This window comes from Gadus chalcogrammus, chromosome 8 (assembly GCF_026213295.1).
Source record: "Gadus chalcogrammus isolate NIFS_2021 chromosome 8, NIFS_Gcha_1.0, whole genome shotgun sequence".
NCBI lineage: Eukaryota > Metazoa > Chordata > Actinopteri > Gadiformes > Gadidae > Gadus > Gadus chalcogrammus.
In genome coordinates, this window is record NC_079419.1 from 6,109,000 (window position 1) to 6,135,770 (window position 26,771).

Sequence of the window (26,771 nt, forward strand, 5' to 3'; positions counted from 1 at the left end):
GTGACATAACCGCGCAGTTGTTCGCCCTGATCGCCAACTCAACGTCCCAGGAGGAATGGTACAGGCTAAAAAAAGCAAATAGCAGTGATACTTTGTATATGATACGGCTGCAGACGCGCTGCCGTGCAGCATTCCTGCAGGCGCATGTTATTCTACAACAGGTCGGGTTGTGGTGGGTGTCTGCCTCGGTCACGGCCATGCCTACTTCCTGGTTAAAAGAGGCAGCTTCATAGTTGTGAGGCAGCATTTTTGTACAGACACAACGCGAGATAGGTGGATGATTGGTTGCACATTTTGCATTTCAACACTCGTATTGAAAGCGATCGCACTGCCCTTGGAGTTTGAAAGCGATATCTTTAGTAGTGCAGGAATATCGACAAGATGGGCAGCACGGTGATGGAGTCCAATAAAGACGGCTCCAAAAAGATCCCGAAGAAAAGGAGAAGTCTGCGAATTGACATGCCAGTAAGTCCACCCTACCTACATGTTATTGTTGGCTGGCGTGTTTTTCCAACATGCCAACGCTGTCCACACTCCTCCACGTGTGCCTCGGTCCGCGGGACATGTGCTGATGTTTTCACGAATACTCAACAGGATAAGTAGGCCTTTTTTTTTCTTGCAGCATCTTCCCGTTCAGACGCAAACGTGACGTCGTAACTTAAAGTCATGTTTGTCAACACCCAGGGCTGTCATTGTCTGCAATTCGACCTTTTTAAAGTTAATCTAATCGTTTACCGTTGTTTATGTTTACATTCCAATGCATGGGTAAACGGGACATTTGAGGGAATTTAAAGAAATAATTCGTCTATTAGGCTATAATTCTTTCTTTTTTTTGACAACTGAGCTTGTGCATGCTATTACACTTCCTTGGTTGCGTTTTTTAAGATGATTATTATTGTATGGGATGCCGAATGTTATGCACAACTACGGTGAAGTTGTATCGCAGAAATGGGTTATTCGAGGGTGTGTACAGTATAGGCCTGCTTAACATGACAACAAATCCGCCATGAGGTCGGTATGCTGCTTCTCATAAACACTGGGCTGCTTCTCTTCTTCCCCCATGTGATGCATGTTCAATCCATTATGTTACTGCAGCCTATGATTCAAATCACACTTTCATAGTGACCCAATCATCCTGCACTGATCAGACTTGAAGGTAAAATCAATGTATCCAGATACAACTCCTCCTGTTTAGGTTTGGGTGGGACCATACCAACACACTAAAAGTAATTCAGCATTCATTAATCTATCGTGTCAATAAGAGTGTACATAGGCCTGCTTGTCATGGCTGCTAAGATCATTGGGCAACATATTGAGGTTGTGTCGTCAGGACTGTTGATATTTGCACATCATCGAGATGAACGGGAGATTGATCTGAACCTTGGTGGTACCTTTCCCCCAAATAGTAAACCTCCCTTCAAAACAAAATCATCAAACAACCATTGCATCAGAGAGAAGCTCTTCCTGGTTTTCCAAGCACATTGACTTAATGATACTCTTACTCTGGTCGTAATGATTTTATCCTAATATAAATAAGCATCACATTTGGATTGCAAAAGCAGGGCACTGAGCGACGTATGAAAGGGGCAGCGTTGTACAGCTCTCCTTTTGGGTTCAATGTGCAATAACCATACGCATACCATGTCCCCAACACTGTGTTGGATTGGTAACCTTTATCGGAGAGACCCTCCCTCAACCAACAGACGTCAGTCTGAGCTGTGGCGTGTCTGCGCTGCTAAACGATGACCCTGCACTCTGAACTCCCCTCAAAGAACCCGAGTAATGGTTGGCCTACATGTCTCAGATGGCCTCAAGGATTATTGGGCAATGTTTTAAGGTTGTGACACCCCCAGGGCACACGTTGATATTGCCTAATCATCGAGACAAACGGGAGATTGGATGACCTGTTCCACAAATATTCTCCCTTCAAAGCCTGTCAAAAGTACATTTTGTGGGTAGGCTATAAGCCGGTCACAAAACTATCTTTTTAATTTTGTCCGACGGCCCCTAAAAACCATTACTGGCCGACCCATCCAGGGGATATCATATATATTTAAAATATATAATATAACCTTGAATCCCTCCCTGCTTTTTTAATTAAATGTTATTATATTTACACTGTGCACCTTTTTATGAGACCGCCTTGTCTGTTTGTTTTCCTTGTTTTGAGCCCTCATGGCTGAAACCTGCCTAAACTTGCTCTTGCACAATGAAAGAGGGAGAGAGAGGCCTGTGCACACTCCGCCCTGCAGGCCTGTCTGTGGATTGGTGGTTATGTATGGAGCGCGGCCCCAGCCCTAAACAAACAGTGACCTGATCCTCTCACACACGCGCATGAAAATACCCTTCCTGCTTCTGAGTTCTTAGAAGTTTGAGAGGTACGGTGACCTACCAGTAAGACAGTATTTTCATTTGCCAAACCGCTCTATATATAGATAGATCTAGATCTATCTATAGATAGATCTAGATCTATATGCTTTTTGTCGTTTTTCGTAGTTCTTTCAAAGTATTGCTTTGAAAGAAACGTGTGTGGGTGTGTGTGTGTGTGTGTGTGTGTGTTCATTCTATTATATAACTACTCTCGTCCAGTACGTCACACAGAAAATAAACTGCTGTTGGCATATCACCTCTAGTTTTATTTATGGGGGGGGGGGTGCCTCATTGCAGTTGGCACCAGGGAAAAGAAGGTCACAATTTACTGTGATGTAACACTTCAGAGGAACGAGAGTGGAGTTTCCACCTCATGTATTCCACATATATTAGCATTTATTTATTCACTTTCTTACGTTGACGCAGCTTTTAACTACATTCATTATCATCGCACGTCGTAACCTAGTGCAACGCGTTCTGGATTACTTTCTTTACTTCTGAAAGCACATCTTATTATTAACCCATTAAATACGGGAATAATGTAGGGAGCGCCTGGACAACATGTTCTTGCCCTGCAGCGGTCAGCCATTAGGATGCTCACCCAGGATCACGTGAGATCAATGCAATGAAGCCCAGTGCATTGGTTTCTTATTCAGGAGAAGCAGAAGTCACTTCAGAGATGTCAAGGGACCATAGAAAGCAGAAGAAAGAGATTAGGCATTAACATGAAATCTCTCAATAAATCTCAGACTGAAACAGAGGTGCAGTAGAAAGCCTGCCGGCCTCACAAGAGTAAGGGGTGTTACAGCTGGGCCATATGGAAAAAAATTCTGCACTGTCCATAGTCTATGCCGATATGTGTATCAATGCAAAATGCTATTCAAAACAGTGCAGGCCAGGGTCTTTATTGAAATGATTGGTCATGTGCTGTATGGGCTCAGAATAAACTTGTTTTCTCTATGATATTTCGAATTCATGTTATACTTATTAAAGAAGATTAACATGAATGTGTCTAAACAAAATGATATATATGCATTCAACAAAATATAATGTTCAATAATTAATGACTCAAATAAATCGGCGGGAATTGCCCTCCCTTCATCCGTGGAATTGCCCCGTATAACACTGGAACTAAAACATCGGCCGCAATTAATCGGCTAACATAGGTCGGACCCTTTTTAAATAATAATATCCTAAAGCATGCATTTCACAAAGTCCATCTGTATTCCCTGACTCTATGGCCCAATCCCATTTCTACCCCTTACCCCTTACCCTTACCCCTCCCCCTTGTTTTGAAGGGGAAGGGGGGAGGGGTAAGGGGTAGAAATGGGATTGGGCCTACTTATATCTCCACTCAAAGACCCTTAAGGACCCCCTGACCGATCGGGGGGGGGGGGGGGGGGGGTCAGGGCTGACCCACAAGCCTCTGGAGCTAACACCTCCTCCCCCTCTGCCCCTCCCCAGGGGGAGCTGCCCGTCTGCACCTCCTGCCCCACCAGGGGCATCTTCCAGAGGAGCTCCAGCGTCAGCCCGCCCTCCTGCCCCGGGTCCGCCCCGGTCCTCACCAAGGTCAGCCCGGGCTCCCCGAAGACCATCTTCCCCTACCCCTCTCAACAGCAGGGCTCCTCCTCGCCCAAGTCCCCCCGCCGCCTGAGCTTCAGTGGTATGTTCCGCTCCTCGTCCGGCTCCTCGTCCTCCAGCATCAAGCTCTTCTCCAGGGCCAGAAAAGGTCAGTGTCTCTCTCTCCTTCTGTCTGTTAGACAGTGTGCTTCTTTTACCATTGCTGTGTGAGCGTCATGTGAACATTCGAGTCAGCCATCTTTTTGTTATTTTAGCATAAACAAAGGACTGCATTATATATAACAATGCATTTATTTAGCTGACACTTTTGCCGAAAGCGACTTACAATAAGTGCATTGAACGATGAAGATATACCTAAGTGTGACTCATTCAAGTACATTCAATTAATCAAATAAGCAAACTGCTTTAAATGCTAGATGACAAAAACACGATTATCTTTTTTAAATTTGTTTATTAAGCCAGTGTCATCTCAAAATAATTCTGTTCAGGATTATACAATCATCAGATATTTTCATGACACATCCACCACAAAACCACAGGGTTATGACAATATCACCAGTGACGCTTATTTAAACACCTGTCGACCTCAAAGCACATGATTTCAGAAATTCTTCAACACTTACTCCCAGCTACGGAGTGTGTGGCAGTGTCTGGTTATAGAGCAGATGTTTCTCTCAGTTTCTTGGAGTGGCCTCTTCACTTATCCACTTGCCGTGCACCGATGCAAAGGCAATGCACCACTTGGTTGTTACGGTATCGTGTTGATGTAATGGAGCCTAATGTAACAATACACTCGATCAACATCCTGATGGGACTGATAATGATAATAACCACTGGAGCCGGCTGGAGCCCTCCAACTGTCTTCCTCACACCAGCCACTTCCTCTTAAAACAAGGGCAAACAATGGAATAAAGTTAAAATCTCACTGTACTTCCTGTCGGACAAGCTTTTATAATCACAATGTAGGCTGTGTCTCTGCGTCTGTGTGCGTGTGCACATCTGTGTGTGCATGTTTAGCAGCATTTGTTTGTGTGCATCCGTGGGTGCTTGCGTAGCAGCATGTTTGTGTGTGCATGTGTAGCAGCGTGTGTGTGTAGCAGCATGTTTGTGTAGCAGCATGTATGTATGTGTGTGTGTACATGCGTAGATGCGTGTGTGTGTCTGTGTTTTAAAAAGTAACCTTTTAAGTTTGGCTGAGACCTATTGTGTGTGTGTGTGTGTGTGTGTGTGTGTGTGTGTGTGTGTGTGTGTGTGTGTGTGTGTGTGTGTGTGTGGCAGCATGTGTGCGTGCGTGTGTGGCAGCATGTGTGCGTGCGTGTGTGGCAGCATGTGTGCGTGCGTGTGTGGCAGCATGTGTGCGTGTGTGTGTGCGTGTGTGTGGCAGCATGCGTGTGTGTGTGTTTTTTAAAAAGAAACCTTTTCGGTTCGACTGCGCCATCTTCTGCGTGTTTTTGTATGTGTGTGTGTGTGTGTGTGTGTCTGCGCGTTGTTGTGTGTGTCGCGGCAGACACTGTTTGGATGAGAGCAGATGTGGGCTGGGGAGTGACTGAACGGCACCGTGCACGCCCTGTTTTTGCACGTTCTGATGTTGCACAAGAGCAGGCAGAATGTTCTGCACGGAAACACAGCGTTCACCGAGGGGCTGTAGGAAGCTGAGATCAAACGCCGCTCCGGTGACTCATGCTCCGTGGCTTCCACACACCCGCTCCCCTCTCACGGTGCCGTGCGAGCACCCAGGGCCCCTCGCTGGCTCGGGGAGAGCGGAATGGCTCCGCTGGTGCCAGGGTTGTCTCAGCCCGCCTCCCCCTGCCAACTGCTTTCCTCTGGACGCCATTGACATCGGTGCAACTCCAGAAGAACACATCAAACATACCGAGTTCAGCAATGTGTCGCCCGATTCTGTAGACTATGGTCTCTAGCAACCTTACTGCAAACAAAGGGTCATTTTGTATTCATTCAGTAACGTTGGATACGATTTTAAAAGCTACATATTTGTTTACTAGTGGCGGGGGGTGTGTTGGTGGTGGTGGTCCAATCGTATTCCAACGTTCTGCGGTGGAGCGATCGATGTTTTCTGCACTTCCTTCTCCTGCCACAAGAGTGTGCTGATGATCCTAGTCTTCGCTCTCCTCTCTCCCCCCCCAAATTGCTGCTGCTTCTTAAGGTGGTTTTGCAGTCCAAAGGCACATCACAACAGTTTGGTCTTCATTGCAGACTCAAATTATTAGTCAATGCACATCTCGATGAGGTACAGTGCTTCCATGCATTTTATATCGATATAATTCTTCATATGTTCCTTTGCGTTTATACTCTTCGTAGAAATGTGGATCGCCTACATGTTAAGTTTCCAAGTAGTGGGGAATGACTTGCTGTCCTTTTGCAGCCTTATCTGGAAATGTCTTCCTCTCGCTCTCTGTCTCTGTCGCTCGCTCTCTCTTGCTCTCTTGTCTCTGTCGCTCTCAGTCTCTCTTGCTCTCTGTCTCTGTCTCTTCTTTTCCATGTGGTGTGTTTTCAGTAAATACTGGACCCAGTGTTTCGGTGGCGAGCGTCCTTAAAAGGGAAGAGGACTTGCTCGAGCAGGAGCGGAGCTTTATTGCGGTGAACTCCTAAAACCTGGAGGAATGTTCAGTAATCAAAATAAGACGACTAGATGAGTCATTTTTTGCTCGGTTTCAAAGCTGTGTGGGGTATGGGTTAGACTGGGTTAACACAGCAATCCCAACCCAAACAGCCTAGCGCTTCATTGAATTAAACACGGATCGTTTAACCTTAGACCTGCCCTGATCTTAGGTGGGGATGTGTCAGGAATGGATGCCTACTGGGTGGCTCTACGCTGACTCCTCACCGAAGGCCTACTGACCTTTCGCGCCTCGGCTCACAGGTTGCATAATCTGCCGGTTTAAATCTGAAGTGTTGTGGGGGTGTGGTTGGAGGGCGGTGCGGTGGGGGGGTGGGTAGGGGTGAGCCATCTGTTAAGGAAGGGGAAGAGGGACACTAGCCACCAAAGCCACTCTCAGATCGGCTGACGGAGCCACCCTGACCCTCTCCGACCCACCTCTCAGAAGTCTTAAAGGTCCCACCCCCCCCCCCCCCCCCCCACAATGCACTTCCCTCCATTGGGCTTTCCTGATCATTTCAGTGTTTGCGTTGGTGCGTTCGATCCTGAATGTATAGCAACCGCTCACATAGACTAAGGTGCCTGAGCTTTAGATATTTTTATTCTTAATTCATCATTTAAACCTGGGCTTCTTTTTTTTTTTTTTCTCAAAAGAAGGCGGGGAACCCCCCCCCCCCCCCCCCCCCCCCCCCTCCCTGTCTGCCAGCCAATAGCTGCAGTGCAGCGTCGCTCGCGGACACTGCTGTGGCCTCCCGTTACCGACTGCTGAAGCCATATTAAACAGGCTCCCGCCGCAGCTGCACCTGACAACTCACAGCTCCTCAGACCGTGCGAGCCACACCGGGGACAGCACCACTCTGTGTGCGAGCGTGGATGCGTGTGTGTGTGTGTCTGTGTCTGTGTGTGCATCTCTGTGTTTGTGTGTTCGTGCGTGTTTGTGTGTGTGTTTGTGTTTCTCCTCATCCCTATTTTAACGGACCTGGGGATTTGATCTATTGCCTTACTTCAGATGTTCCAACACGTCCGCGTGTTTCCCTGGAGACCGACGGGCCGACGCGGACCCCGCACGCTGGCCGCAGACACCCCCCCCTTCCCGGGGCACCTGGGATAAACAGAGCTAGATCCCTCTTCAGATCATCTACCTCACACGGACCGCAACAAACATATATTCGCTCCACTTCAAAACGGATTGATCGACTTTCTTTCGTGAACAAAGACTACTTTTCCCAGAGTTCCTCCTGAACTCCATCGTCGGCGTTGCATCCACGAGGACTCTGTACTGTACTACTGTATCTCTCTCCTTATCCACGATGTTCTCCACAACGGGCTCAAGAACATAAAGCCCCCCGTTTCTACTGGCGACGCTCATCGCGAAGACCTCCCCGTGCCTTTACGTCGCCCGCCGCGTGCTGCAGCCATGCTCCCGTCTGGTTAGGAACCCCCGGCCGCCCCCGTGAGCTCCATGAAGAGGTTCGGTAGTCTGCGTCGGAGCAAGAAGCGCAAGGAGCAGGATGGGCTGGCAAGCAGAGGGCAGTCCCAGTCCCCCGGTCCGCCCGGTAACACACCCACCCCGCCTCCGTTCTTCTCTTCTCCTCCTCCTCTCCTCATAGCTCTGGGGCTGATTAACAGTCCTTTAAGGTGTAAATACAAGATGCATGTGTGTGAAAGTGTGAAATAACATTCCTCCGCTCCCACGCTCAGTGCTGATGCAACGTTCTGTGAGTAATGTACGCTGCGGTGGATGTATATCCATAGCCGTGGGGCGGTAGACGCTGTAGTGATCTCTTACTCTCGCGATGTACAGTATGCATACCTACCGGTGGAATGTCTGTTGACATGTATACGGCGGTGTATACTGTTGCCAGTGATGGTTATTTACCTCATATCAATGCTGCAGTCGTGTCTGTCTATAAATCAATCAATCAAATCCAGCTAAAGTTATGGTCGGTGTCTCTTAATGAGGCAATGAATATTAATGGTTGACAGGCTGTGTTCACAGACGTGAGGGGGTGTTTCTGCCACTAATTGAGGCGGCGGTCGGTGGCGCAGTATCTGATTTCTTCCTAAACCATGCAGGGAATCCATACAGGACTGAAAGCAAAAGGGCACCCGCAGCACCAAATGTCACGAGCCTCAGCCACAGTGTTCAGAGCTCACCGCTGTCCTCGCCGGGTGTGTGAGTTTAACCAGAGTTGACGGCTCTAGACAACAAAGGAGTGATATTGTGCTGACGCATTGATTTCTGTTCGATGTGGTGGTTGTGCCGTAGAAAGGTGGTGCAGTGTGCTTTACTTTATTATGTAACAGCGTGACTCTGCACTTTTCTCCAGCTGGTGTCTTCTCTTCAACTCTCTGCTGAATAACTGTTCTACTTTAAAAATAGCAAACTTCAGTGGTAAGCGACAGAAAGCTATCTGATCTTGAAATTCCGCCGGGGCTGTGCCAGAAAAGTGGTTCTGAAAGAGTGTGACTCAGGGAAACAAGGTGATCAACACAAAACGACACCCTGTACATGCAGAATTCAAAGCAGGTGCTCTGCGCTCCTGTCCATCTATCTTCTCCTGGGGAGTGTAGTCAGGGTGTGGGGAGTGTGAGCCGGAGCCAATCCTAGTCGACTACGGGGGCACAAGACCGTGACTTGTCCTGAGAAGGGGAAGCAGGTCATTGCCCTCAAGTCTCACATTGTTTACACCTACTGGTGTTCATTGGTCTCCGTGTCCGTGGGTTGAAGGTCTCAACCCCGTGACACACAAGCCAGGAATCACGGGTCTGAAACCCAGATCTGTTCAGCATGCCCTCTGCACTCTGGGGCGACAGTAGCTCAGGAGTTAGAGTGGTACTGGGTAACCAGAAGGTTGCTAGGTCAATCCCCGGCTCCTCATAGCCAAGGGTTGAGGTGTCCCTGAGCAAGACGCATCACCCTGACTGCTCCTGACGAGCTGGCGGTTCGCCCGGCGTGGTTGACACCGGAGTCGGTGTGTGAATGTGTGAATGAATGGTTGTAAGTCGCTTTGGACAAAAGCATCAGCAAAAAATCGCCTAAGATTGCACCACTGCGCCATCGCCTTGGTAAACGCTCATGCATATATGGAACCATAACCATATAAGGAACCTGTGCAGCAAGCCGGACCTGGGAGGGGAACACAGGCAGAAGTCAAGAGGGGACGGAGCCGACTGCGTTCACTAAGGGAGGGTCGGGTCCTTCAATGTATGCAGGACAATGCGGAACATGTCGCACCAGGCTCTGATGGCAGGTACCCTCTTCTTTGTGGTCGTCGTGTGCTGGAGCAGCAGCATCAATGCTGTCCACAGGGGCTTGCAGCGACTCAGCAGGGTGATTGCAGGGAAGTGGATGGTGACCGAACTGCTGGCCATAGTGGACTAGGCCTTTACCATCTGCTCTGTGACACTCTGGTCAGGCAGAGGAGAGGACTCAGCAGGAGACTGGATCTGGGTCGATGCCCAACAGAGCGGCTCCAGAGGTCCATCCTGCCACCCCCCCATCCTGCCACTCCTTTTTGCAAAGCAGTCTGCGACTTGCACATAGTGCCCCCGCACCTTGTTATTAATCACAGCATACACCCGATTTATACCCAGCGATCCATTTATGAAGACGTTTTAAATCCCTAGCCCTCTAGAATCACTAGTATAATTCTATATGTTTATGCATAGCGTAATGCACACATCATTTTAGTTTTTCATTATGCACACAGAGTTTCTGCAGTGAGTTCATTGTTTAATCTCGTCCTGGCTCCTTTTCCCCCACGGGGATCTAACGAGCAGGTTTCTATCTATAACCTTGTTCGGCGCCCCTCATACGAGGGCCTCGTATAGAGTGTGTTGGCGTCGAGGGTGGTGTGGGCGGCAGGGGGGGGGGGGGGGGGGGGGGGGTCTGCGTTGCATTTAGGATTAGGTCAGAACAGGAGGTCCAGTTACAGCGAGCAGCCAGTCTATATCTGGTGCAGCGAATGCACGGGGCTCTCCTCGTATGGAAGTGCTGCAGCATCGGAGCACGTCCATACCTCCGCCCAGCAGGGAAGCCCGGCGATCGCATACCTTCTGCCCCACCAGCAGCTGAGAAGTGTTCACACGTGGTCTATGTGTGTGTTTTGCTTGGTTATATATTAGCTTTCGAAGGGACTTCTCAGCATAAGCCAGGGATTACTGCCGTTGTGGAACAATTCGGTGTTTGTTAATGTGAGGTTAGGTGGCTGTTGGTCTTAACTTGTTGGAAAATACGCAAATATGTTTATTTGCATATTTACCTCTACCTTTGCCTCTTTTCACTTCCACTCTTAGCTTGTCATACGAAACTATTCTAAATATGAAGCTTTTGCAAAAGTAGGTCTGCGTTTAGTGTATACGTTTGGGCTTGTCATGCACTTGCCAACTAGTGTTTGTGCTCACTTGGTGCAGATTGCACTCTTCGTGAACCTGGAAGACTTCAGTCTCATTGGAGTCGTTCTAGTTGTTCAGGGAATCTCCTTCACTGGAAAATTGCGCATCAGCTGTGCTAAGACAGACAAAATTGCACATCAGCTGTTGCTAAGACAGACACACACACTTACACAAATACACACACACACACATGCGCATTCAGGCCATATGCACACCTCTCCAGTGTTGGCTTTGTTATTAACCAATGTTAGGCGGATATATGCATGTTATTTATTGTGAATTCTGGGTAGTATTAGTGTGTGTGGGTGTGTGAATATTTATGTACGTCAGGCCCTGTGTGTGAACATGACACTATGTTGCCCGGCGTCACGTTCATCTTCCCCCCCCCCTGCGTTTCCACTGAGTGCCAGTTGGTTCTAGGGGACGTATTATACCACCAGGTGTGAATGTGATTAGTCATTACCAGCCGTTCTAAAAACCAGCCTCTACTGACTTTACAAGTGTCCACCTCGATGTATGCTGGATAGATCAGTCTACCAGCCTACCCAGTGTACTGTAGCAAACGTTGCTCAACTATCCGTCTTACATCTAGGTGGACACGCCAAAACGGCTTGTAACGGCTAATCACACTCACACCTGTGTCTCACACTCACACAGTTGGTATAATGTGTCAGACCTGTCCCGCGACTGAGGAGCCTGCCCGTGACCCCCGTATCAAACCTGGCCCTAGCGGCACCGCGTCAATACACGGGACCACACGACTACGACAACGTACGTCCTGAAACGCTGGTGGTGTCACAGCCGGCCACCCCTTTCGCCCCACACAGAGGCCTGTGTTGGTTATCTGCTGCAGAGGAATGTGCCAAAACAGCGGGGCTAAAATAAGACTGAGGCGCTGCGGAAGCGGGCGCGGGCCAACGGCGGCTGGTACAAGCCAGCTAAATGTCAGGAGATAAGGGAGAGAGGGCCAGGCGCGGTGGACGCTGCCAGGACCAGTCAGGGCTGTATTGATTGACTGGTTGATGATAGCTATTGGGTTGTTTGATGGAAGCGTCCTTGGATGGGTTGAGGCCACAGTGAAGGCCGTGTGTGTGTGAGTGAGTGTGTGTGGGGGATCCCTGGATTTGAAGGTTAAGGTGATCGTTTATCGTGAAGGTTAAATCAGAAGGCGGATAACAACTCGGCTGCTCACTGTTGAGTCTGCCTTGTGCTTTGAGTTCATTAAGTTTGGCTCTGTGGGAAATTACAACACTTTTCTCTATGTTCACGAGTTGGAGAGGGTGACGAAAGTAACAAGTACAGTCTGACGGGCTGCAGACTCGTGACTCCTCCCCAGGGTCCCTGCGTCAGTAGGGGTGTGTGGGTCCCGTGTCTCCATGCGTTAGAGGGGGGTCCGCCGGGGGGGGCGTGTGACGGTCGTCAGGTGACCCTCCGCGCGACGCTGCCTCCGAAGCAGCTGGTCTTTGAACCCAGTGCCCGTGGGCTCGGAGACAACGACACTGAACTCCGGCAGGAGCGAAGTGAATGGGAGCAGGTGGGGGAAATGAAGGGATCTCAATGTTACGCTCTGGTAATCTAACGATTATTAAATCAATGGGCATAAGTGGGTCGTTAGCTTCCCCTTGATATCTTTGGATTCATTCTGTAAACATTATGGGTTTTTAATTTGTGGTTTCATCCTTTTTTTGTATTGCAGAAATGTCACACATAGATCCGTATACAATGATGTACATTGTTTTTGTCGTTATGATCCTTCTTGAATTATACAAATTGTAAGTCGAGGGAAGACATCTCGAGTCAAGACATTAGAGTTGTATTGGCAGGCTGCTGGCAGCACACAGCCGCCCTAGTGAGCTGTATCTATACCTCAACTGATCAGATGGGCCTTCCCATCTGTCCTCACTGCAGTGATAAGATCACACAGAGCAGCCCGACCAATCAGACACCATCCCACCGTGTCCTCCCCCCCCCCTGCAGTCACACACTTTATCTCAGTCTATCAGTCATCTCTTACACATAAACACATTCAAAAGTCAAGAGTAGGGATTCTAGTCAACTGAAGAAATTTGGTTTCATGAAGTTAGCAAAGGGTCCTTGTGATGTTTGGTGTGAGATTGTTTTTTGAAAGATTAATAAACTGTTAATATGCGTTCCATCATGAAGGTCCATTGTGCTTTCAGGAGTTGACTTCTATTCTAACACTCGACATTGCCAAGTGTCAGGGAGATCGTTACACCAACATGTTTGTAACAATGCTCCCGCTACACTCCCCCTTGGGGACCTTTACTGGGCTCCTCCTCCAGACCAGGAAAACAGGTTGGCGATGTTTGAAAACTGGTTTCTTGTGAAAATTGGTTGACAATGGGATAACCGTAATCCTATGTGGCCAATGCGAGAGACCTCCCTGAGTGTGTGCGGAGACGGCTGGTCTAACATTAAACCAGCCGCCATTAACTCTGGGGATGTGCCACAGGTGTGGCCCGTCCCACGGGTCTAATCAGTGTGTCTGGGGGTCAGGTGAGGCTGCTTACACCAGCCGTTATCCACACACACTCCACTACGTCGCACCCCTTTTAGGATATGGTTCTACCTTAATCAATCTAACGTGAACCCAATCCCGGGATAGAAACTGACCCCCTCTCCCCTCGCTCTCCTTCTCTCTCCACAGGCTCTGCTGGCTCGTCGCTCCCCTCCACCCCCATCCAGGCGTCCAACCCCCCCCAGGCGTCCACCGACCCCCCGCAGGCCTCCAGCCAGCCGCTGTTCCCCCAGGCACCCCAGCCCAGCTCCCCGACGGCCGAGCGGCTCAGCCTGCGCTCGCGCTCCCGCTCACTGTCCTGCACGGCGCCCGACCTGGGCCACCGGCTCAGCCTCCCGCGCACCAAGCCCCCCCTCGTCCCGTCGCCCGGCCCCGCCACGCCCACCGCTACCTCGCACCACGTGAGTACACTGGGTGTACACTCGGCGGACGTCCACCGATCACCGGTGCGTCGGGGAGCGCGTGTCGTGGAGCGCGTCCCGTTAAGGCTCGGTCCTGATCGCAGCGGACCCGGGTTCGATTCCTGCCCGGGTTCCTTCGCTGCATGTCTTCTCCTCTCTATCTCGACTACCTTCCTGTCCATCTCTATCATGAAGCATAAAAAGGCAGGTATATCTTTAAAATAAAATAAAACCCAAGCATCCTATAGGCACAGATGAGGAAGGCCGAGCGACCTTCCTCATGATTCGACCTTCCTCAAATATTGTCATGAAACCAAAAGAAAAAAAAAGAAAAAAAGACTAAAATCGAACACCAAACATTGTCATGGGAACCATGACAATGTTTGGTGTTGTGCGATGGGGTTTGATTTTTTTTTTTTTTTTTTTGGTTTCCTTTAGGCGTTCGGTTAGAGATGATAAGAACTGGCGGTTGAAATGACTTACGTGAAATGAATGTTTCACCAGAGATGGCAATCTCAACCGTTTGATGTTCGGGTACTCTCGGCATTCATTTGAACCGACAATTAAAAATGCATTTCCATTGTGATGGGATGTGATACGCTACGCAATGGTGCGGGACGGATGCAGTAGTCGAAGCTACTCATGCGTGTCATTAAAGTTTGCCGGCTGCTTTTGCATTTTCTAGACGATTCGATTGCTAAGCCCCACCTTGGCTTGTGTTAATGTTTACAATATTTCCTGAATATAAAGCCTCCACCTTTCTCAAAGTCACAGGGATTGTACCGGATGGAGTGTGTAGGAACCATTGCTGCGTGAAAGCATATGACGGATTGAAGTCCTGTTGCTTTCCTCTGCTGTCAATAGCACTTGTTGCTGTGCGAACTAAAGGCGCACAAAGCTAATTACTTCCAAAAGCATGGTCGATGGAGCTTTTATCTAGTTAATACAGCAAAGGTTGGTGTTCTTTCTGAATCCTTGATGGCATATGACCAGGAGGGGGGGGGGGGGTGGTGGTGTGTGTGTGTGTGTGTGTGTGTGTGTGTGTGTGTGTGTGTGTGTGTGTGTGTGTGTGTGTGTGTGTGTGTGTGTGTGTGTGTGTGTGTGTGTGTGTGTGTGTGTGTGTGTGTGTGTGTGTTTTATAGCCCAAACGCCCTTGTGTGGAGAGAAGCTGTGTGATGAAGTGTAGCCACCTGTCCGTTGTGATTGCCCCGCCCCTGGTAGCTTTGAGTGATTGATGTTGACTGAAATAATCAAAAAAAATAATAACTCATCCCTAGTCTCATGTGTTGTAAAACACCCAAGGATACGTAAGAGAGAGAGTATATTCATCATGAGTGTACTACGTCCATCTTGTCTGTCTGCCAGCAACCGTTTTCTTTTAAAGAATTGAATGATCTAATTTCCTCTTAATAGCGCGGCGGCGAGGTATTTTCTGCCCTCAACCGAATCAGAGAGCGAAGCCCCTCTGCTGTGCCGCAGCCAGGCAAGATTTATGGTGCTGCAGTAGTTTTGGCAAGAAAAGCGCTGTGTCACCATCGCAGGCCGGCTCCGGGAGACCTGGCAACACGTAGGACATGTATAAGGACTATCCTGCCCTGCCGCAGTGGACCAAAGGAATTATACTTGCAAATTTAAGGCCGGGGGAGTATATTTTGTCGGCACAAGCAAAGCTGTGGATATCTGCTTGTCTATAACGTGTGTGTGTGTGTGTGTGTGTGTGTGTGTGTGTGTGTGTGTGTGTGTGTGTGTGTGTGTGTGTGTGTGTGTGTGTGTGTGTGTGTGTGTGTGTGTGTGTGTGTGTGTGTGTGTGTGTGTGTGTGTGTGTGTGTGTGTGACTAAGCATATTCCCTTATGTGTTTTTGCCTTTTCTAATCTGAAAAGGCAGATCAAAGGTTTATAATACGCCCCATTTTGAATAGCTGCCGATAAACTATTGCCCTAATGGCTTTGACGATGCCGTCTTCTTTCCATTTAAGATAAGACACTGCGCTACTCGCGTCTAATTAACCGCGGCGACGTTACCGCGTAGGCCTATCTCCTGCTTCTTGCTGCTAGGCAACACAGGGGATTTCCTAATATGGTGAGGGAACGATTGTTGAGCGCGGAGGGGCGTTTCCACACAGCGTAATGGTGGTGCCCGCATTCCCCCCATGGGAATGACTGGCTGGAATACTGGGAATCGGTTAGGCTCCATCGGTTTCAGCATACGATTTAATAAACCTCTGCTCTTTTTTTTTTTTAATGTCGGTTGAATGAAACCAGCAAGAGTCGGGAGATCACAGTGGCAGTTTAGTTTCAGTTTCAATACGACCAGTATGTCTGCATTGTTCCCCATCGCTGCAATGAAAGACCCTATTGGGAATGTTCCACTTTTATAAAGGGGTGTGCCCGTTGATAAATAATACATATTTACCAATAAAGTTCAAGCCTTTTGCGGTGAGCGTCTGTTCGCGCGCTCCTCTGTTGCGCGCCGCGTGGATCGCAGCGCTGTAAACAAGCCCAGTTGTGCAGCAATTGACCGACCGCGAACATTTATTTCCGGACGCTACTTCGGTAACAACATTGTTCGGAGCCCTGTTGAGGAGTCCCGTCATCAGCCCGCTCATAATATCACCCGCAAAGTTTGTTGTGAGCCGGCCGAGTGTGTGTCGTGACTGTTTTGCATTTCTCCTGACCGGAGCACGTCTCCCCTTCTCCCTCCTAGGTGCACGGGTTATTCGAAGGCATGCTGGAGAAACTTGACATAGATGATGACGGTGAGTGTCCCCTGTTGTGGTTTGAACGTTTAAATGGTCAGTTGTTTTTATCCCGTGAGTACCTCAGTACACGTGTGGATTCTACGCGTCGGAATAACAGTCACAGCGACGACGCAGCTACGTTGCTTTAGTGGGATTTAGGCAGTTTACTAAAGTATTTGGGTGGGACTTGTAATATAACGCCCCTTACACAATAGGTTAAGAACCAATTGCAACGCACTGCTTTATATATGAGGCGAGCGTCGGCCCGAATCTGTCATGTGCGTGAAGTCATGATCTCTCATTCTGTCACGTATTGAGCGTTCCCAGGATGGGACCGTCGCTGAATATAATGTTAGCATGATCACATGTTTTGATATGTTCTTCTTGGGCTCCTTCTTTCTTTCCTATGTTTTTTCAATTACGTATTGAATATATGCTCTTTTTTTAATGAGCTATGTTATTTTTATAATGCAGCAGGAGTAGCCTATATATTGTCTTTTAAATCAAACTGAAGTGATGAACACTTCAGTATTGGTCGAAATGGTTGTCGGAACAATGGAATGTATAAATGGTAAATAGATAAATATATATATATATATATAGCCTGGTTTATGTGCCTTCCAACATGCCACAAATGAGCGGTGACGGCCGCCTACATTGGTGATCTAAGTTGCTAACAGGAGAGGCTAGCCCAAGGCACTCTGGGTAGCCTGGTCAAAATGCTACCGTAAGTGGCTCTTAGTGGTTTAGATCGGTAGTAGTTTGCCGTCCATTAGCCCGTGTCTGTCTGATGGGTCTGTTGTTCTCGCCCGTCCTGACAGCTGCTGCTGAACCAGAGAGTGATATCTACATGCGCTTCATGAAGTCCCACAAGTGCTACGACATCGTGCCCACCAGCTCCAAGTTGGTGGTATTCGACACCGCACTCCAAGTACGTACTGCTCTACCTTCTGTGCAGCTACACACGCTGGCTTTTATACGACACGCACACACACACACGCAGCTTCTATTCACAGAATTACCGGCACTTGTGTGATGTCAATATGGGCCGGTACTACGACAGAAAGCCTTTGTTTAGGTGACAAGACAAAGCCTATTATTTCTTCTTTGAACCTCAGCAGGACATTAAGCGCTTGTATTAAGTGGTTGCAATGGTGGAGGGGTAAGGAGAGAACGCCAAAGACAGTCAGTGTTTTAACGTGGGGGCAAACACACACACACATATCAAGAACCACTCAGTCTGTGAGCTGGCGTCGGGATTGTTTTGAAATGGTCCCAAAGCTGTTGAACAGTAATCCTGGGCGTGTCCTGGGCTGTCTTAAGTGTGGCGACAGACGCCATCCGTATCCAAATGAAATCTAAACGAGGGGAAAGCCAATGACCTAGCCCTGAGGCATTCAGCTGGAGAATCTGGGAGGTCTCCGGCCCGGGTGGCTTGGCTTTGTTCACGATTTCACGTTTCAGCCCGGGTAGGTGGGTGGCGTGTAATGAAATCGGTCACTGAATTGTACGATATCGTTATACTTGGAAGGAGGGTTGGTTCTTTGTAGAACTATTTCACTGAAGCCACCGGCAACATATTTAATTTGAAAGGATTGAAAACCCACACAGACATCATCTGCCTGCCATCGTTTTTCTCCACAAACCAAACAGAATACAGATGATACAAATCCCCTGGTTTACTGAGTCTTGGGTGGATACTGTTTACTCTTTACTCACATTTATTACAAAAGGACGAGTGGAAAATGTTCCAGGAAAAGCTCAACGTAAAGATGGCTGCTTTAATCAGGGACACGTCTGGACTAATGGCTCTGTGTTATTGTTTACATCCAACTGTTTGACGGCAGGTTAAGAAAGCGTTCTTTGCGCTGGTGGCCAATGGCGTGCGAGCAGCCCCACTGTGGGACACGGAGAAGCAGAGCTTTGTGGGTAAGCAGCCGGGATTTCCTCTTATAATAGGAGAGCCTGGTTGGAGGACTTGCCTTCTTCACGGAAACCTCAAGAAATGAGGAAACGATAAATACTTAAATCATAAAGCCGATTTTTTTTCAGTCGCACAATGTAGCATAACGTCATTTTCCACAGAGACTAGAAACCGTCGTTTTTTTAAAGGCATGACGCAACATGCAGACATGATTCTGGTGAACCGGGCACACTGTTGTTCTTCTTGGGACAATAAAAGCCTAAAACGAGTCTCCGTACACCACTGAATAGCGTTGGGCACATCTCTCTCACAATGCAATCCCAGGTTGATAAGTGCATCATAACTCCATGTGCTGTCCTTTTGATCGCAGGGATGTTGACGATCACAGACTTCATCATCATCCTACACCGATACTACAAATCACCCATGGTAGGTCGCCCTGCAGCTCCCCCCCCCCCCCCCCCCACCCCCCCCCGGACGACTCGGTCCTGCTTTTATGGTGCTTACTGGCGCCTTCTGCTTTTGTGTCTTCAGGTGCAAATCTACGAGTTGGAGGAACATAAGCTGGAGACGTGGAGAGGTGGGTGGGTCCTCTGTGGTTTTAACGTTGGAGATGTTGAGCTGAACAGACGGGATAACATTTCCCATGTTCCCATTCAACTTTCTTTTGAAACACCTTTTCCTTCCCTCACAGAGGTGTATCTACAAGCGACATTCAAGCCCCTGGTGAATATATCACCTGACGCAAGGTACAATGTTTGACCATGAATTAGTAATGACACATTGTGTTGAGGAAGAGAACTTTCCAGTGCATTGTATTATTGTGTGTGTGTGTGTGTGTGTGAGACGGTGTACCAAGGCTTACACACACACACACACACACACACACACACACACACACACACACACACACACACACACACACACACACACACACACACACACACACACACACACACACACACACACACACACTGTAATCCCTGTCTGTAAACCCATTTGTTTGCTGTCTCTATCTGCAGCCTGTTTGACGCAGTGTACACCCTCATCAAAAACAAAATTCACCGGTTGCCTGTCATCGACCCTGTCACAGGGAATGCACTTTACATCCTCACGCACAAGAGGATTCTCAAGTTCCTCCAGCTCTTTGTGAGTCCCACGCCGCCCATCCACCTTTGTGTTATCGCCCTCCCTTACATGCTTCTCCATCTGCCTTGGATGCATACACTGGACATCTGTTTCCATCCATGTATTGCCCCCTAGTGGCCAGACGCTCCAACTGTCTCTGAAGTGTGTGTGTGTGTGTGTGTGTGTGTGTGTGTGTGTGTGTGTGTGTGTGTGTGTGTGTGTGTGTGTGTGTGTGTGTGTGTGTGTGTGTGTGTGTGTGTGTGTGTGTGTGTGTGTGTGTGTGTGTGTGTGTGTGTGTGTGTGCGCGTCCCTCCCACTCGCCCAGGTGTGTGAAATGCCAAAGCCAGCGTTCATGAAGCAGACGCTGGGGGAGCTGGGCATCGGCACGTACGACCAGATCGCCTTCATCCACCCGGACACGCCCATCATCAAAGCCCTCAACATCTTCGTAGAGCGGAGGGTGTCCGCGCTGCCCGTGGTGGACGAGAGCGGTAGGGACGCATCCCACCGTGAGGCTCTGCACTGGTCTCTCTGGGTGACAACGCGATGCTGACGTCTCATGTTGTTCTCTCCTCACAGGCAAGGTGGTGGATATTTACTCCAAGTTTGACGTCATCGTAAGTTCGGCCATTTTGTTTTCAATGCTCACACCCCCCCCCCCCCCCAAGCTGTTGGTGTAACCAATGAGTGCCGAGGCGATCGGTCTCACAATAAGATGGATGTTTTTGTTGTTCAACGGAAAATCGATGATGTTTACAGCTCGTGAAATACACATATTTTAGCTTTTTTCTTTCAGATTATAAAATAACTTTATAACCTTTTTTCTTGGTCACTCATTTGACAAAAGCACACACTGAATTTAAGGCTTGTGGTGGACATTTTCCACGTATTATGACACGTTAAAGACTAAATGTTGAATGTGAATAATAATCGATGGATTAATCTACAATGAAAGCCATTGTGTACAACAGAAGCCATCTTGAGCTGAAGCATCCTCCTGGTCTCCTACTAGCTGAGCTTGCTCCTAAGTGCTGCGCCCCCTGTTGGCCGTTTTGCAGAACTTGGCGGCGGAGAAGACGTACAACAACCTGGATATCACGGTGACCCAGGCGCTGAAGCACCGCTCGCAGTACTTTGAGGGAGTCATGAAGTGCCACAAGCTGGAGACCCTGGAGACCATCGTGGACCGCATAGTGAAGGCTGAAGTAGGCACTCACTCAATCACTCAATACAATTACACTTTAGCACGCGCCAATGGTTTCTAATTTAGTTCATGGTCGTAATTTGAAAAAAATCTCTATAACACTTGCGCAAAAGCCTGGTACCTTTTAAGCCTGGACATTTGGACATTTCTGCGTTCCAAAGCTTTTCAATATTTTATGATTGGATCCGAAATATTTGCGGAAAATCTTGGACAACATTAGAACAGTTTATTGAGACCTGAGGCAAGGGGTTGAGTTACTTACTGGGAATTCAGTTGTTTTCGGCTGGAAGTCAACCAGACTAGCCACTACAACATCCCGCCCCGAGGATCTAGTCCATTTGTTGTTACACAACTAGTTAACCCTCTGAGTACTTTTGTCTTTCCATACTTTACCGGAGCATTGTTATTATCAGCCTTCATTGCCACTTTGTGTCACCCTATAAACGTGTGTGTGTGTGTGTGTGTGTGTGTGTGTGTGTGTGTGTGTGTGTGTGTGTGTGTGTGTGTGTGTGTGTGTGTGTGTGTGTGTGTGTGTGTGTGTGTGTGTGTGTGTGTGTGTGTGTGTGTGTGTGTGTGTGTGTGCGTGCGTGTCCGTCCGCCCTCCAGGTCCATCGTCTGGTGGTGGTGGACGAGCGCTCCAGCATCGAGGGGATCATCTCCCTGTCGGACATCCTGCAGGCCCTGGTGCTCAGTCCCGCAGGTATAGACGCCCAGCAGCACTGAAGCCCTCCGCCCCTCTCCCCTCCTCATCCACCCCTCATCCACCCCAACACAGCGACCGCCCCCACCCTTCTGTCTCCTGCCGGGGGCTCCAGCTCCCTCTCTTCCCACCCCCAACCCCCCCCCCACCCCCCCACCCCTGTGACCCAACCTCAGGTAGGACGACACACGCACGTACACGCCGGCGTTGGATGGCATGTCCCCCGTTAAGGGCTGTGTGCAGCGAGGGCGTCTGATAGGCTGACAGCAGTTCCTCGTTGATGTCTGCTTCTACTAAGGCAGTCTTGCGGACCGTGAAGGGCAGACGCTCAAGCTACTAACCCGACTGCGTTAGAAACGCGAGGAAGGGGCGAGTAGGTAGGAACACAGAGTAGAGCGCGTACCGTCACGGCGCAGTGCTGATCGCAGCGACCCCCGGGTTCAATTCCTGCCCCTAGTCTATGCGGCATGTCCTCCCCCATCTCTCTCCCATACCAACCTGTCTATCTGACTCTCTAATGAAGCATAGGAATGCAGAAATAATTCTTAGAAAAGAGAAAAAAGAAACGCAAGTCATTTCACAAGCCAGATAATAAAATCCACAATGATGAAATGACAACATGCGGTGACGCATCATAAAATCAATGAGCGGATGTTTTTGCGCTGACCGATGTTTACGGGGTCGGTCCGAGACGCAAAGCGAGCAAACACGCGCCTGTAAGGTGAGCAGGGGAAAGTGTAGAGCCGGCTCATCAGTCAGTGCTTCTTCCTTAGTGAGGGATTTTAAGCGCACGGTTGTATCATGGGATCCATGCTTTATTAACTAACACCCTGCATCGCCCTAAACATCTGCTTTGGGATCAATACTCATAGATTAGTTACTGGGTAACGTAACTCAGGGATGAGGTATTTGATCGGTATGCTCTGATGAGTTAATGTGTAACTTATCTAAGAGGCGAGGACATAGTTAATATTAATTGTGTGTGTGTGCTTTGGGCCTGATTGTTTAACAAGGTCTGCATTGGGTCATCATGATTGCCACTGACCTTCCAGCTACTGACCTTGTAATATTGGATTGGTATGGTTAGGAATTGTACATCAAAGAGGAGTTTCCCTGCACCTAGGACAGGGTTTTGGCAGTGAGTCCATCGGGCTGCAGTCTGACCAGCATTTCCCCTAGCCTTTTTATCCCTGCTAAGATATGCATTGGCAAGGGTGATTTATGTGTGCTGCCCTTCTGAACACTTACCGCCTGGATATTGCACCTCTTCACCTCATCCCTCCACCCTCTCCCCCTCCCAGACGCTTCCAGAGAAGAGAAGCTTGCCGAGTGAGAAGACGAGAGAGAGAGAGAAGAGAGACGAGAGCGAGAGAGAAAGACGAAAGAGAAGAGAAAGACGAGAGAGTGAAGCTTGCCGAGTGAGGAGACGAGAGAGCGAGAGAGAGAGATGAGAAGAGAGAGAAAAGAGGGAGAGACGAGAAAAGAGCGACGAGAGAGAAGAGAGAGAAGAAGCACCTGAACAGGATATTTTGAAGGGAGCAGCAAGTTTTATTTTTTTATTTTTTTTTATATAGTTTCAATCGAAACGGCCGAGGACTCGTAGCGGCCGGGCTCCTAGGGGCCTCCCCCATCGGCCCCGGACTGATGCACTATATAAAGGCTTGGATACCAAAGAGCTTGGAGGGCCCTCGCACTGGAGGACCCGGGGCTGCCCCCCCGATTCACCCCCTGTTGTTTGTGGTGTTATTCTCCTTCTTCCTGTTAGGGTGTGTGTTTTGTTTTTGTTTTTTGGACACTGAACACACGCGCACACCGCTAACGCACACACACACGCACACACACACACACACGCTGTGGGTGGATAAACAAACACTGCGGCTGCGTGCGCGGGGAGAGGGGCGGGTTGCGTCACGGGGATCAGCGTGGCCGTAATGCTTCACGCTTGCCAGGGTTCAGGGTCATGTGGAGGTTTGTGTGCTTGTGTTTCTGTGCCCTCCCTCCTTTCCAAACTATCTTCGCTGTGCCATGTCCCGTTTGCTCACCGTCAGCCCCGTTGATGCATAGCGCCGACCTTTGGTTGGATGGATATCCTTACTCAAGTTTGGAGGTTGTTGAGGTTCATAGGCCCAAGTACAGCGTTAAGGATATCAGTATAAGCATACACCCGCCATTTTATCCGCCATTTTATCCGCCCTGCTGTTAGAACCAATAAGGAGAACATTCCTCCATTGAGTCAATCTCTCGCACTGACAAGACAACTGAAGGTAATTAGATCACAATGTTATTTTTTACGCATCATAAATGCATTTCCGAAAGGAGATTGTTTGTTGAATACCGAAAGAAGTGGAAGTCAGGCACTGAAAACGAACTTCAAAGCTCTGGTGTCACTCGAAATATTAATGACGAATAACACAATTCGGGTCAACACAAGTGGTGTAGTAACTCACCACAGAAGTTACAGCCAGAACCTCAAAGTATTCTGAACACGCCTTCGAGTTCATAGTTACTATCTACTGCAACCTACAAAACAGAAACCCAAAGAATGCACCTTGAAATAGTTTAGTGGCAAGGTGAACACCCAGAGAAGAACTGAATGTAAAGAACTTTATCACACAGACAAGGCGGGTGAGATGTTTTTGTCTGTGTTTGAGGTGTTGGAATGGCTGCAACCCCTCCCTCGCCGAACCTGACTGGTTCTGAATCACCGCCTGTTCTCGGTCCTGTTTCTGTCCTTTCTGAATGTGTGTGTGGGTCATTGTTACCTGATTGTTACTCTCTAATCACATGCAAAAACAATATGGCCTCTCGTACCCCCTAGCCTGGACAGTTACTCATCTGTCGTTCACTGTACATAAAGGGGTTTTCAGAAGACATATCAGAGAAAGCTTTATTTTTATTGAATGTGTATTGAAAAAAAAAGAATGTGGGAAATAAGTGCAGTTTTACTGTTATTTTTGTAAATAGTTTTGTGACAATATGTTTAAAACGTTTGTATTGGATAAATATGTACTGTACATGTGCAAGCATGATAAATTACACTTCAACAGTTATGAATAGGTTTTTATTTTCTTCCTGTTTTTGATTGACTTTTTTTGTATCTTTCTGGTTGCAGAGAAATAAATGGCCACTGAATGTAAAGTGTGTGTGTGTGTGTGTGTGTGTGTGTGTGTGTGTGTGTGTGTGTGTGTGTGTGTGTGTGTGTGTGTGTGTGTGTGTGTGTGTGTGTGTGTGTGTGTGTGTGTGTGTGTGCGCGCGCGCTCTTCACACACCAACGGTTGATTTAAATATGCGTTGAGAAAAAACTGTTCACTAACTTCACTAAAAAATGAAACGTAATGTTTTGTATCACATGCGACTCAGGGCCCGAGGATGGGTTGACCTCAGAATCAGATTTTGTATAAATGTATCCTCACAGTGAATTAACTACATGGCCCTTAGTCAGAATCCTGAAACACTGTCGGTTTAGGAACATTAGCCAAGTGATTACAGCCTGTAGTTATTTAAAGCCCTGTCACCACTTCACACAGTGATCGATTACGATGAATAAATCTGCCTAGTACCAAAAACAGCTGCTACACTTTGAAACGCTCAAAAAAGCAGGACGCTACTACCGTGTTCAAAGATAACTACTGAAGGCCACTTGTTCAATTGCGTAGGTAATTGCTTTACATACGTAAATTGCGTTGAATCATTTAAAAACGTATTTTAGTTTTCTTGCACTGTAGGTTACAGCCCAGTTGTGAGCCGTGTTCTGTGTTGATTGGTTTGGGTATAACTCTTTCTTCCTGTTTTCTCCTATTAACTAACGAAATAAGAAGGTTCTCTGACAGGATGTCCTGATGACGCCTTCGGGGAGGTGGGGGAGTGAGACGGGACAGCGAGCCGCCACAAGGGGCCACTGTAGTACACAACAGGCCCTTGGGGGTCCCCACCTAAAATGAGATGCAATGTGAGGCTGCCATAAATAAATCCCACGCCATTAATATTCCCATTGTCTTCGGTAATACATTGATAGAATAGATGTATATTTGGATTATGCTTTTTCAAATCTTTTGAGGAAGTGGCTGCTCTGCTGGAAGTATATTTTAGTAGAGTAGAGTTTGAAACGAGGTAGACAATCTGATGGACTGCCAAATGAGGGGTAAAGCCCGGACTAGACTCGCCCCAGACAATCCGCTTTGATCTCCCAATCTCCCCTGATGGCCGTAGCGGGGGGACTCCTCCTACACCTGGTAGTCCTACAACGGGAGAAAAGCTTTACCACAGCTCTCTGAACCCGTTCACTACAGCGACGGCTAGCTCCTGTCTTCCTAGCGCTACACACACACACACACACACACACACACACACACACCACATACTAATTATCTCTATCCGTTTGTCTTTACCCCAAATCTCTATCCGTCTCTCCATTCTTAGTCGATCTTGCCTTCACTCTAACTCATTTTCTCTCTCTCTCTCTCTCTCTCTCTCTCTCTCTCTCTCTCTCTCTCTCTCTCTCTCTCTCTCTCTCTCTCTCTCTCTCTCTCTCTCTCTCTCTCTCTCTCTCTCTCTCTCTCTCTCTCTCTCTCTCTCAGACACACAGTCACACCGGACCTTATTATTATTTTTTTTTAAAACGAGGTTCTAGCAAGTGATTTAAAATTCCCCTTCTTCGGAGCGTGTCATGCATTTTAAATGCCCGGTGAGCGCGTGAGCAGAGCTTGTCAGTTCAACATGAACTTCTTCCCTTCCTACTGCCTCCCCCCTCTCCCTCTCTCATACCCCTTTGGGATATAGCCCCACTAACCCCACCAAAACCACTTTCTTTCACTTTCTATTCCCTAATTTTCCTCACACCAACCTCTCTCCCCTCGCTCTTTCAACATTAGTTTTACCACATCATGCTTTTCACAAATTCGCCGAGGCGTCTGGGCGAGCGGCAGCCTTTGAAGAGGAGTGCGATCAGAGCAGGGGGGGGGGGGGGGGTGCAAGGAACCTCTGGCCTCGGGGCGTGGGGGTACATTATTATTATTTTTTTTTTACACTGGTTGTGTTTAGCGGCACTGAGCCAAGAAGGGAGGCTGACACAAGTGCGAGGTTTGGGGACAGCTTTGAAGTCGGATGGGAGTGTGTGTGTGTGTGTGTGTGTGTGTGTGGCTGCTGGCTTCTTTTTTTTTTGTTTTGGGTTT

General features: G+C 48.4%; 1 protein-coding gene across 2 annotated transcripts; it reads left to right on the forward strand.

Annotated features, from left to right (window-relative positions):
- Positions 1-207: 207 nt before the first annotated feature.
- On the forward strand, positions 208-25,857 carry LOC130387736 (5'-AMP-activated protein kinase subunit gamma-2-like). Of its 2 annotated transcripts, XM_056596977.1 has the most exons (16): positions 208-465; positions 3,835-4,099; positions 13,635-13,906; positions 16,611-16,662; positions 17,466-17,575; positions 18,492-18,573; positions 18,939-18,997; positions 19,103-19,148; positions 19,263-19,317; positions 19,591-19,717; positions 20,022-20,187; positions 20,276-20,313; positions 20,755-20,901; positions 21,507-21,600; positions 22,902-22,917; positions 23,007-25,857. In XM_056596977.1, exons 1-16 carry the CDS (start codon positions 382-384, stop codon positions 23,020-23,022), a joined length of 1,629 nt encoding a protein of 542 aa, XP_056452952.1. In that variant the 5' UTR covers positions 208-381; the 3' UTR covers positions 23,023-25,857. The 2 variants fall into 2 exon arrangements, with proteins under 2 accessions (XP_056452952.1, XP_056452953.1); XM_056596978.1 differs by lacking the exons at positions 208-465; positions 3,835-4,099; positions 13,635-13,906 and adding an exon at positions 15,760-16,459 and having other exon boundaries at positions 22,902-25,856.
- The last annotated feature ends 914 nt before the right edge of the window (positions 25,858-26,771 follow it).

Coding starts and splice junctions, on each gene's coding strand:
- LOC130387736 (XM_056596977.1), top strand. CDS start 382: ATGGGCAGCACGGTGATGGAGTCCAATAAAGACGGCTCCAAAAAGATC. Junction 20,188..20,275: donor GCCCGTGGTGGACGAGAGCG/GTAGGGACGCAT, acceptor CTCTCCTCACAG/GCAAGGTGGTGGATATTTAC. Junction 20,902..21,506: donor ACCGCATAGTGAAGGCTGAA/GTAGGCACTCAC, acceptor TCCGCCCTCCAG/GTCCATCGTCTGGTGGTGGT.